The sequence below is a fragment of the Schistocerca piceifrons genome, chromosome 1 (assembly GCF_021461385.2).
Source record: "Schistocerca piceifrons isolate TAMUIC-IGC-003096 chromosome 1, iqSchPice1.1, whole genome shotgun sequence".
Taxonomy (NCBI): Eukaryota; Metazoa; Arthropoda; class Insecta; order Orthoptera; family Acrididae; genus Schistocerca; species Schistocerca piceifrons.
The window spans coordinates 187,338,801-187,352,534 of record NC_060138.1 but is presented as its reverse complement, the minus strand read 5'-3'; the positions used below and the strand labels follow the sequence as shown (position 1 = coordinate 187,352,534).

Here is a 13,734-nt window from a genome sequence, read left to right as displayed (position 1 = left end):
AGGGAAGTGCAATCAGTCTACAAATCTCTCGTGGGACCCATTCTAGAATATTGCTCAAGTATGTCGGATCTGTATCAAAGAGGACTAACAAAGCATACTGAAAGTATACACAGAACGACAATGTGAATGGTGATAGGTTTGTTTGATCCATAGGAGAGTGTTACAGTGAGGCTGAAGAAACTGAACTGCCAGACTCTTGAAGTTACACATAAACTATCCCAAGAAAGTCTATTAAAAAAGTTTCAAGAAACAGCTTTAAATGATGACTCATGGAATATACTACAATCCTCTACGTATCACTCACATAGAGATCATGAGGACAAGATTAGAATAAATACACCATGCACAAAGGCATACAAACAATCATTTTCCCCATATTCCATTTGTGAATCAAACAGCAAGAAATCCTAAACTGGTACATTGAGACATACACTTTGCAATGCACATCACAGTGGTTTGCAGAGTATGGATGTAGGTGTAGATGTAGGAGTAATGGACATGAGGCTGTAGTGTGTCAATGCTGTTGTGTCACAAATTGCAATGGAGCAACATCACTAAATCAAGTGTTCAACATGTTCTTCAGAACACTCTGAACAAGAGAAAATGGTGTGCAAAGTTGTCCCCCACACTTTTACCCCTGAAGAAAAACAATTATGTGTGGACACCTGCCATGACTTGACTGAATGCAAAAGACAAGCAATTCTCCCCCCCCCCCCCCCCCCCCCCCCCCGGCAAAAAAAAAACACAACACACACACACACACACACACACACACACACACACACACACACACCATCACTGGCAACAAATTCATGTGAAGATTCAATGTTCTGACGACATAACTGATATTCAAGCCAATGCATCAACAAAAATCATCAATTTTTGAAAATATAATAAACTGTATTAACAAAAAAAATCTACTCACCAAGTGACAGCAGGAGAGAAAACAAATAAAAGTTATGGAAATGTGCAAGCTTTTGGAACCAGTGCCGCCTCCTTCTGGCAGGTTTCAAGGGGAAGAAAGAGGAATGAAGGAAAAGGACTGGCATGGTTTAGGACATGGGAAGAGTTGCAAAAAAATCACGCAGAGCCCCAAAGGCAGGGGAGACTTTCTGAACAGGACGAGAAGAAAAGACTGAATGGGACCACACCGGATGAGATTTGAAAGCCTCAATCTCAAATCTCGTACAGTGCAGTCCACAATAAACAGTTTTTCCTTCTCATTCTGTATGGTGAGTCTCCTCCGAGCTGGTGTTCTGGGCAACTTTTTTGTAGCTCTCCTCATTCCTAAGCCACCCCAATAATTTTCCTTCAACTCTCTTCCTTCTGCTTTAATGCTTCTGCCAGAAGGATGAGTCACTAGTTTCAAAAGCTTGCATGTTTCCTCGACATTTATATGTGTTTTCTCGTGCTATGGCTTCATGAGTAATTTTTTTATCCATACAATTACTCAAGCCAAGCCAATGTGATGCACAAGTAGAACAACATCCCACAGAACGACTTTCTTGACTGTTTTACATGGTGGTATGAATGTTGGGGAGGGGGAGGGTGGGGGGACTATGCAGAACATCTGAATCATTACAACAACATCTTAACTTTTATCTAGTTTTTATTAGTCTAGCCTGAAAATATTTTGGACGGACAGGATATGTTGGTAATCTTCAGAATATGGATTCTGAAGACGGCCAATGTATGGATGAAACTGGTCAAGATTGTAACCACATTTCATGAATGCGTTTAAAATTAAATGAGTTGTACATTACCAACGGTTCATATAAATTCAGAATTTCCAAAAGGATAGTACTACTTACCTAATTATTGATGTATCAGCGAAATCAATGTAATCATTCAGGTTTTTGTAAGATATTAAACACCAGAAAATCAAAATAATAGCTCATTTCTCTGTGCAGGATAAGCAACCCATGACTTTTCTCTTATGAAAATAAAAATCATTCATGAAGAAAGGTCAACTCATAAGGCATAATTAAAAAAAAAAGGAATATAATATGGTTTCAAAAACAAAATACATATCACAATGGTCATGGACAAAATGTCTTTAAAAGTATTTTAACCTGTCAAACATAAACAATTTTTTTGTTTGTTTGTTCATAAGAAACTTTGTGTGTTTCACTGTAAAAAATCAAAATCCCTCCCACTGCAGAGTTAATACATAACTGCTAAATATGCAGCATTTTCTGTGTGAAACATGGAATGAATTTAAATTCCACAATAGTTTTTTAACATAAAAATGGTTTCGGAAACCAAGCATTCAAACTGAAAAGAAATGACAATGCTAAAATAACATGCAATCAAGAAATGAAAAACATTTAAAATGTCGATGAAGTAACAAACTTTCTGATGTACTGATTAGATCCCGCATATCCACAAGCTTATCTTTTACATTTTGTTAAAGATGTATATTCACAAGTATCAGAAATATCTACACTTTATGAGAGAGAACCTACCCCTTTTTATAAATTTAATCAAAACTATGCACACTTTGTACATTTGTATATCAGTATCAAACAGTGTTTATGCTTAAAGATAGTACTTTTTCTTCATAACTGGTCTCACAATAGCAACAACTGCACATACACACAAATTAGTACATTTATAGTCACTGAACTGAGATTCTTGACCACCTAGTTAAACAAAATAGCACTCAGGCGAGTCATTGGAAATAATGGCATTTCTTCAATGAAAATATTAGGTAGGAGTCATAAAATAAGTTAAAACCAGTCAAGAGACTTCTCTGAAATTCATATCCCTGGAGAACAGCTCGACTGACAATCAGCAATGGCCATCATCTTTACATGTTAGGTAACACCTGTAACAGAAATAGAAGTAAATTAGTTAAATAATATGTGAGTCAGCTTCACATTGTGTTTAATTTTCATTCACTGTTATCAGTTCCGGAAGCGTGTTAGTGAACAAGAACACCGTACATCTAGATTCCTTCTTCCTGTGCATCCCCCACCCCCCACCCCCCCCTATATCCCTACTTTCAGGGACTAATGGACGGAAGTGAAATAAGTGTTTAGATAGATGGGAATATTTCATTTGAGCAGTGTTTCGATAACTGATGCACTGATGAGGATATGGTTTTGATACTCATACTCCCATTTCTTTGATGAACAGACAATTACTTTGCATAGTGTTTTATTTTGTTGGCTCTACCTTTCACGGCCTGTAGTCAGTTTGACAAAAAATGCTGATATGATGCAAGACACTTTCAATTCAGCTTTATAAGATACTTTGTTGTGGGGTAACAGATTAACGTTTTACCTTGGCTTAAAGTTACAGTACCAGTATGACAAATATGGCATATATATATATATATATATATATATATATATATATGCCACACGGACGTGTGTGTGTGTGCGAGTGTATACCCATCCTTTTTTCCCCCTAAGGTAAGTCTTTCCGCTCCAGGGATTGGAATGACTCCTTACCCTCTCCCTCAAAACCCACATCCTTTCACCTTTCCCTCTCCTTCCCTCTTTCCTGATGAGGCAACAGTTTGTTGCGAAAGCTTGAATTTTGTGTGTATGTTTGTGTTTGTTTGTGTGTCTATCGACCTGCCAGTGCTTTCGTTTGGTAAGTCACATCATCTTTGTTCTTAGATATATTTTTCCCACGTGGAATGTTTCCCTCTATATATAGTATATATATATATATATATATATATAGTATATATATATATATATATATACACAACAAACACAAACATACATACAAAATTCAAGCTTTCGCAACCAACGGTTGCTTCGTCAGGAAAGAGGGAGGGAGAGGGAAAGACGAAAGGATGTGGGTCTTAAGGGAGGGGGTAAAGAGTCATTCCAATCCCGGGAGCGGAAAGACTTACCTTAGGGGGAAAAAAGGACAGGTATACACTCGCGCACACACACACATATCCATCCGCACATACACAGACACAAGCAGACATTTGTAAAGGCAAAGAGTTTGGGCAGAGATGTCAGTCGAGGCGGACTGACATCTCTGCCCAAACTCTTTGCCTTTACAAATGTCTGCTTGTGTCTGTGTATGTGCAGATGGATGTGTGTGTGTGTGTGTGTGTGTGTGTGTGTGTGTGTGTGTGTGTGTGTGCGCGAGTGTATACCCCTTTTTTCCCCCAAGGTAAGTCTTTCCGCTCCCGGGATTGGAATGACTCCTTACCCTCTCCCTTAAAACCCACATCCTTTCGTCTTTCCCTCTCCTTCCCTCTTTCCTGATGAGGCAACAGTTTGTTGCGAAAGCTTGAATTTCATGTGTATGTTTGTGTTTGATTGTGTGTCTCACACTGTGATAAATAAACAGGAAAAATAAATTTGAACTACGATCAAATAAAGATAAACAATATTATTACATAGCGGATGTACCTATTTTTGTCTACTGTTGCATGAAAGTAACAGCTTTATCGGTTTGATTTGTTTCATTTTGGAGATACTGTTCTTTAAAATAATGCATATAAACAACACATGTTTTTCTGAAATTAAAATATGATTTTCATTTTGAAATTGACATAAATACCTTTACAATGCTGAAGTGTAAAATTCTCAATACAGCAATGGAATGCACAATCAACGGTGCCTAATGTCTTTCATATATTTTCTGATTTCAGGTGGAAAGCTCCAAGCCTCTAGTCTGTTGTTTGCTTTACTTGATGCTATGACCTGGAATTATGTTTATAACATTTTAGTTTCTCATAGTTAACTGTTAGGCAAATATTCACACATCAGATTTTCTTTCAAATTTTTCCTATGTGCATCTACCCAGATGCAAGAGGACTGGTCTAACATTATGATATAGTAGTTAAATGAACATTTTTTTACATTGTATAAATCTGTCCATATGGTTAACATGAGCACCTAATACATATTGCATGAGAGTGCAGGTAAAACAGTGAATTTATTTCACACACACACACATTTGCACACGCGTCACCTGTAACACAACATTAATTATACCAACTAAACAATTTTACAGTAGTGCAACAGAGGATTATGAAATGTGCACAATGTAAATCTACATACTGCATGAGAGTGCAGGTAAAACAGTGAATTTATTACACACACACACACACACACACACACACACACACACACACGTCACCTGTAACACAACATTAATTATAACAACTAAACAATTTTGCAGTAGTGCAACAGAGGATTATGAAATGTGCACAATGTAAATCCTATGAGAGAGTGGACCAAAAGTGGTAAAACAATAATGAGACCTGTGTGACCAGTTAGGTTAGTGCTGCTGAGAGTGTTTAAATGCTAAGTATATAAAAAATATAAATACTATTTGAAATACTGTGTTGAGACAAAATTGGATTCTTCATTCTTACTAGTCTCATTTTGTATAGACATTTTGTCTGAGTACAAATATGAATACATTAATATCTTCTTCTGTGAGTTTTTGTGAGGACTGTTGTTGACCACCACCATTCAGCTTTCTAAGTCACATAAGAACACAATTCTCTATCAGCTTCCTTCACCATCATATATTTGAGGAATATCCACACATATAGAATTATCTGTTCTTTGTACCCAGAGTTAATTGTGGCTGCTCATTTTTTATTACCTGTATGTAACTCAATCATCTTTACTCAGTGCCAGATAAAAAATACAGTTTAATAAAATTTTCTCGGGCTTCCAGCCGTGTCAGGTGGTTAAATCCCTTGAGCTTCAACCGAGCTCTCCTCAGACATTGTCAAGTGGTAAGAATGACTGCTGTGTTGCCGTCACCCGCGTCGTTATATAGTCGCACTGCTGGCTGTAACATCACTGTGGTGTTCACAATGGGATGAAGAGGAAGAGGAGAATCCACTGGGCACCCACTTACAGATTGGCAAAACACCTGGCCAGCCTCCTTGCGCTGCATGTGTGACGTCATGTGCATCGCATCAAGAACACCGACGACTTTATCAACAGAATTAAACAACTGCATCTTAGTCAAGGAGATATAATGGTTAGTTTGGATGAGGTCTCCCTGTTTACACGTTTTCCAGTCAAAGACTGTATAGATCTTCTCTCCCAATTATTTGATGCACAATTGTGGGGCTGTTTAAGCACACATTGACATTGTCGTATTTCCTACATAGTATTTCGACCAGTTGGACGGCATGGCTATGGGAAGCCCATTAGCTCCATCCATGGCCAACCTTTTTATGAAAAAATTTGAAGACATCGCCTCGGACACGGCTCCAGCTAAGCCAAGTTGCTTTTATCGTTACATCGATGACACTTTTATCATCTGGCCCCATGGTCGTGAAAAACTGGGAGAATTCTTAGAACAATTGAACAGTATTCACTGCAACATCAAGTTAACGATAAAAGTCGAAACAGATGGTGCATTGCCCTTCCTTGACGTCCTTGTTCGATGGCAAACCAATCAATGGGCACCTCAGCCACAGTGTCTAAAGGAAACCGACACACACAGATCGGTATCTGCACACTCCCATTCGGCACAAAAACTTGGCGTTCTGAATATCCTCATCTATCATGCTAAAGTCGTCTCAGACGCTGAAAGTCTGCCACTAGAACTGAGCCACCTCCGAAAAGTCTTCCGGGAAAATGGGTACAGCCACGGACAGGTGTCACAGGCTATATCTGGTGTGACAAGCAAGAAACACACCAACAGAGTAGAGAACACCACTGAAGAAGCAAGCAAGAAACTTGTGTTTTTGCCTTTCTGTGGTACGGTGTCGGGTAAAGTTAGCCAGCTCCCGAAGAGATATAACATTTCATCCGTGTTCAGGCCCCCAGCAAAAATTCGACAGCTGATGAGGCTTGTGAAGGACGAACTAGGGCTTAGAACGCCTGGAGTGTACAAGATACCATGTCAGTGTGTCAGTGTGGCTGTTACTATGTCGACCAAACAGTACGCACTGTGGAGCAGCGTGGGACGGAACATGAGAGGTGCTTACGCCTACGCTATCCAGAAAAATCAGCCGTGGCAGAACACCCCTTAGAAAACAGACATCGAATTCTATTCGACGAAACATCTGTTGTTATGAGGACGAAGGGATTTTGGGATAGTGTCATAAAAGAAGCTATTGAAATAAAAAAAAAAACTCTGAAAACACCGTCAACAAGGATAGCGGTTTGCAGCTCAGCACAACCTGGGACCTGGTCATCGCGAGGTTAAAAACAGGCGCAACGGACGAGGGACGAAAACATTACCATATACGGCGAGGAAGAGAGCACTAGTGAAGTCACAGCCAGCAGTGCGACTATATAACGACGCGGCCATGGCAGCACAGCAGTCATTCTTACCACTTGACAATGAATGAGGAGAGCTTGGTTGAAAGCTCATGGGATTTTAACCACCTGATGTGGCTGGAAGCCTGAGAAAGAAAAAATTTTAATAATTCATATTGCCATGAAACCATGCATTCAAACAAAAAATATGGTGTAAATTCCCTTATCATCCTTAAAATTTAATAGAGTATAATTTCCTGTGTGAAAATCAATTCCACAGATGTATATCCCATTGCATAACTTTACATGAACTATAAATACATGTCAAAGTATTAGAAGTCTGTATGAGGCACTTGGGGCTATCACCAGTTGATGGAAGTATTATTCTTGTGATAATTAATGACATTCAAGAACAGACAACCAATATTTACATAAGCGAAACAGCAGCTGCAATATAACTGCCTGTCCACGTAGGTTTACAGCCCTGGAGTATGGCACTGTTGCACAATTTTTGTTTGCTAATGGGTTTGGAATATAATTAATTTTTATGAAGAAATACTCCTCATCTATAGCGAAACAGGTCACTCATATTTACATGCTTACAATAATTTTTAATTCTTCAGTGAACTTGTGTGCTTGATTACTGGACACAAATTCAATGAAGGCTGGATGTTTGTGATTGATATATTTGGGATTAAGCACGGAAACAACTTTAATACAAAAGTGAATGTGTAATGACTGAAGACTACAGATATTAACCTTCTACTAATTGGCCGTTCATGAAGCATAACACAAAGCACCACTAATTATGTTATTCCAAAATCTACACGTAGTGGATGCAATGAACACGGATTCCATAACACAAAAAGCAAAATATGCTAACATAACAGCACATCTATTGCTACAATCAAAAGTCTTCAATTATTGTTTATTATATCAGTATCCTCCAAGTAACAGAAGGAAGATTAGGGTTTAGCGCCCTGTCTACAATGAGGTCATGAGACGTGGAGAACAAGTTCAGAATGGGGGACAGATAGGGAGCAAAACTGACCATGTCCTTTCTGTTTGTCTTAAATGATTTAGTGGGGGAAAAAAAAAGAGGATGGGCAGATGGGAATTTGAAATGCCATCGTCCTGAATGCAAGTGCAATGTGATACTCACTGCACCACCTTTGCAGCTCACATTAAACTAATTAAAAAATGTTTAAACACAGGGGATTAACTGAAATCTTACTAACAAAAAGTATTTAGAGAAATATATACACGTCACATTAAAATTTACCCTGTTCTTCACAACTTCCATGCAGAAGATCATCCTCCCTGGTCCAGGAATTCTTGACAGAAGTGCCTTGTCCTGGAAAACCAAGGGGAAGCATTATGATCAAGAATTTTTGTTACAAGCATTCAGCTGAAAAATTGAATTATTGTAATTTACAACAAAACAAATGGATGAATCAATTTTTCTATGCAAATACCATATGCTGCACTAAGATAAATTAATTGTGTTTAATACATACAGGAAGGACATAAACAGAGATTAGGAATAAAGCCATTTTCACACTGTCTTCCAAATATGTTTCTAACTGTGTTTCATATCATGATTTCAGCTACTACTTTGCGGCTGATGTTTGCAACATGTTTTGAAACACGGAAACAGCTAACAATAGCAGCGTCAGTGCACATCGAAGTAAACAATGTTACTAGCCACCTACCGAACACCACCGCTGCATGGCACAAGCATATATTTATATTTTGTGGTGTGTTTTCATGTGTAACTATTGAGTTTGTTTTGCAAATAATGGAGTGGACAAGACAACAGACACTGGAGTTGGTATTGCTGTAACACGCACAAGAGTGCCCGTGGAATGTTCAATGTAAGAGGTATAAGAACAGTAATAAAAAATATCTCTCTGCAGAAAACTGCTACTGTTCTTGACAACAGCTTCAAGAAGAAAATCCAATCACTTTTCATGCAATACTGATGGGAGGGCATAAAAGTAGAAAATACTGCAGTAAAAAAATTGGCCAATGGCACAGACACTGTATACAAATCTAAATGATTCAGTCATCTCCTGCTGCAGTTTCTCAATGATGTTCAAAGGGTAAAAATACAGACACTATTGACAAATAGATATAAAAAATTATGATTGCTTATCTTCAATTCGTATTTTATACACTACAGTATCAATCATCCACAGTTATTTTGCCATGGGACACTTCCTTATAGACTTAAAAAATAATCTGTAAACTAGTCACAGATTTGTTTATATGAGTTAAAAGTTTTTAGTATTATGTTTTGGAGTGCAGGAAAAACCAATACAGTACCATCGCATCTCTGTGTGCCTGGGATCATCTCATCTTTCCTTAAATCGTATGAATCATAGCTTCCTTGTGAAGTATATTGGTTCCTCACTGCAGCATTTTGCCTTAAGAAATTATAGACTCAAACATATCTGTAAGGGTGAAAATTTGTGCCTTCTCAGGTTGCAACAACATAGATTTTTGGAAGATGCAGAAACTGAAACCATAATACCAAATGTGTTCTCTCCAACTGTTCTAGCCCTATACAATCAGAAATTAACAGTTCTTTCTTTTGAACCTTGAACATGCCTCCCTGGATAAGGTTTCATAATGTTTTCCTGTAATGGAAAATGTTGTCACAGCTGTCAATGACAGCAAGTAGCACAATGATAAATGACCCCTTGTAACTGTAGAACTCATTCTCATAAGGCAACAGGGCACTGTGACAATATGTGTTTTCCATCAACTGCTCTCACACAACGGGAAAGTGAAGTACCTATGAGAATACACACACTTTTTCACGCCAGTTGTTTTCAATCACCAGCATCTGAAAGAAATTAATTTTATTACAAGTTTTGGAAGACTTGATATTGAGAGTAGGTGCTGGCTCTTCTGTAACATCATTATCTCCACAGAAAAAATTAAAATGAATGGTTAGAAAGCAAGGCGGCTGCAATACCCCTTCTCAATCGCTTACCAAATTATTCCAATGCAGGACAATAAAGATAATGATGAAGCCCATGCCAATGATCAGCATGTGACTTGCATGCTGAAGAAACTGCTATAAATACAGGAGGCACTGATGAAACAATATGTGAATGTGCTTTTCCTTCAAAAACTTGTGTTGATTTCCCTGTCACATTCATAAGCAACATAGATACCAAGGAACACAGTCATGTATTTTGGCAATATAAATTCAGTTTTTAAAAGAAAATTTGATAAAATACATATTTAACAATGTAAGGAAAGACAGACAGCTATTTACCATAAAGGTGACATGTTAAGTTGCAGACAGACACAATTAAAAGATATTTATAGATTAGGTTTCAGTCGCTGTCTTCTTCATAAAAAGAAACACATACATGTTCATTCACACAAGCAAGCACAACTCACACACATGAATGTCATCTCTGGCAGTTCAGACCACAGTTTCCATTGTTTGATATTTAACAATGTTTTTCATTTAACTGTCATTACATAATGCTTCAGAACTTCCATCAGGTATCCACAAGCTATTTAAGATACAACTGGCTTTGAAATAAGAAACAAATAAACAAGACTGAAATGAATCTCTCATTGTCAAAAAAACAAAGTAGAAAAACAAGTTCTCTGGTTGACTGGAATAGTTGTTTTCAAATCTTGTGTGTGTGTGTGTGTGTGTGTGTGTGTGTGTGTGTGTATTTATTTATTACAAATGATGTTACCTTATTTGCCACGATTTCAGAATCAGTGGACAACACTGAAGTTAAGTTACAGAACACAGAGCCATCTCCATGTTCAGCTCCAGTACCAAGTCATTCTGCCAGCTCTTCTATAGATTGTTTTTGTCCACCATTGACAACATCGCCTTTCTTTTCGTTTGTTTGAATATTTGAGTGTTAATAGTGCGCCACTACATACCAAATCAGTTTCCTCATCACTAGACATAATGTAGCACACAATACAAATAACAATGAAAAATGGCATTGCAGATGATGTGAATACACCATGAGAAATGTTTGCTACCAATGTGAAAAGTGACCTTAACAAGAAACAAAGTTGCGAATATGTTGCAAATCGGTGTAGGAAACATGTTTGCAACAGAAAATTGTTTCCTGTGACAGTATGTATGCAGCTTAATATGCCTATAGAACAACTCTTCTTCCTTGACTGTTGCTGCAATTCTTTGCAAGTTTGTGGGCCATATAAAACAATGGATTATATACTACACACTAAAAGACACCTATATTAAGAATCTCAATGAAAAGTATTATTATTATTATTATTATTATTGTTGTTGTTGTTGTTGTTGTTATAATTATTATTAAAGAAGAAATTTCTTTTGAATACATTATGGGAGTGACAGTGATAAATATGTTACAAATATTTACTATTAAAAACAGTCTTGATCACAATTTATTTAGTAAGGTGACCGGTTTCGACCACTACTGTGGTCATCTTCAGAGTGATTCTCTAGCAGAAGGAGGTTCTTACTCATTGGTCTGAAGATGACCACAGTAGTGGTCGAAACCAGTCACCGTACTAAATAAATTGTTATCAAGACTGTTTTTAATAGTAAAGAAGAAATTGGCTTTTTTATATGTATACATGAATGGAAAACTTGGTGTGTGTATTCTCTCTTTCCCCAACTCAGTGCCTCTTCTAAATGGTGAATGGTGATTTATAATCATATATGTTTATACGCAAATGTTTTAAAAATTCAGATCATATAAAAAGTCAAATTTTAACAAGCTTTTTTTGCACAAAATTAAAAAAACTACAGATTCTGATTATATACTCCACAGTAAAATATATCACAAACCTGTAAATTGTATATATAGATGAAACCATCATAACAGCCAGCAAAGAGCAGGTTCCTAAAGAGTCGTAAACAGACTACTACGCCAACACCTGCTGTCAATCGATAAACTTCTGCGCCACTCTGCAAACACAGAAACATTAAACATTCATAGTCCGAATGTGTGTGCGTGTGATAACAACAAGTAGAACTATAAAATGCAAAAATGAAAATAACAGTAACAATTAATCAGTACATGTTATGTGATAATCAGTCTAGTGTATGCCTTTCAATGTGACATCATTTTGGCAGCTTGCTTATTTATTGAAGCAGAATTTTTTACTTGGTAATGGGGAGCTATGAGACCATTGCCCACAAAAGTAAAGATTCTGGGTTCGAGTCCCTATGTATAACATAGTTTTAATCTACCATTAAGTTTGAAAAACAGTGCACATTCCATAGCAGAATGAAAGGTTCACTCTGGAAACAATCCCCCACACCATTTGTTCCCAGTACCTTTTCTTCCGGGAGCACTAATCCAACAAGATATGAATGAGATCTTCTTCAAATTCTGAAAAGTAATGGAGAAGTTGTGGCAGAAATAAAGCTGGGACGCCAGGTCATGAGTTATGCTGGGTATCCCAGTCAGTAAGAGTACTGCCTGGGCAATGCCAGATTTGCGGTTTGAGTTTTAATCTGCTACGAGGTTTCAAAACAATGTTAACTCCATTGGGGAGTGGGAAAGATTCATTCTGGAAGTAGTTTATGGTGGTGTCTTAACATGAATACTGCTACTATGTTGTCAATGTGCACTGCGATGCTAGTGAAATTAATGTCACGTATGCTTCTGATGATTTGATTTTGCATTAAAATATTTTTTATGCCTGAACTAAATATTAACACATATGGGGTTGAGGATAATAATTACACAAAATAAAAAGTTCAGTGTACAGTCAGTCCCAGTTATTGAGAATTTTCCAAACAAAAGTAGTAGCCTTCAATTTCTGCAAGACGGTGTGAATATGCATCTTTTGTGACAGCTTACCCCCTGTCCTTAATTTCAGATGTATAGTGTTTTCTGTTTTACTCACAGTGTTACCACTCCAGAGAAACAGTGCAAACAGAACTGTGATATGGGCACTTTATGAGAATGAATTTTCCGACGATGTTACTTAATTTTCAGAATGTAGGAAACTTCTTTGTTATTAAAGTTACACTAACGCAATATGTGAATGAAATCTTAAGAATACATCAAGTTTTCATCTACTTCAAACCATAAGTCTGTCACAGTTTTTCTAACATGAGATATTTCTGTTAAAATATGACACACTATGGTCTGCTTGCGCATCAAGTACTAAGCAGTCACTTGTATGGTTTTGTTATGGGAACTGGGTTGCTAAGTTTATCATTAACCTGTTATGAATTTTTCTTATCTGCCTATTTATTTCTAACATGACAAAATATAAGATTTGTGTGTGTTCATTGCAGTGAGAAAACGTATATTATATATGCAAGGTAGCATTAAGGAATAGAGAAAAGGCAATACAAACAATATTATTTCAGTACTACAGTAATTATACTGTAAATACACTTAGTAATTATTTTGTGTGATACAGACTAAATTCCTGCAGTGAAATTCATTTGAAGTGTGTTGCTGATAAGGTCTCCTGCTGCAGTAAAAAAAAAAAAAAAAAAGACATCAAACAAAACCACACAGTGCAAGCACGA

The 13,734-nt window shown here is 37.1% G+C and overlaps 1 protein-coding gene across 1 annotated transcript in view; it reads right to left on the bottom strand.

The window, feature by feature from the left end:
- Window positions 1-2,044: 2,044 nt before the first annotated feature.
- Window positions 2,045-13,734, bottom strand: part of LOC124803216 — a 200,073-nt gene continuing 188,383 nt past the window's right edge. The window contains exons 14-17 of the mRNA XM_047264399.1: window positions 12,031-12,150; window positions 8,491-8,562; window positions 4,534-4,676; window positions 2,045-2,827 (exon numbers count right to left, since the gene is read on the bottom strand). Of these exons, the coding sequence (XP_047120355.1) occupies window positions 4,584-4,676; window positions 8,491-8,562; window positions 12,031-12,150 (285 nt within the window). The 3' untranslated portion in view covers window positions 2,045-2,827; window positions 4,534-4,583. The remainder of the gene's footprint in view (window positions 2,828-4,533; window positions 4,677-8,490; window positions 8,563-12,030; window positions 12,151-13,734) is intronic.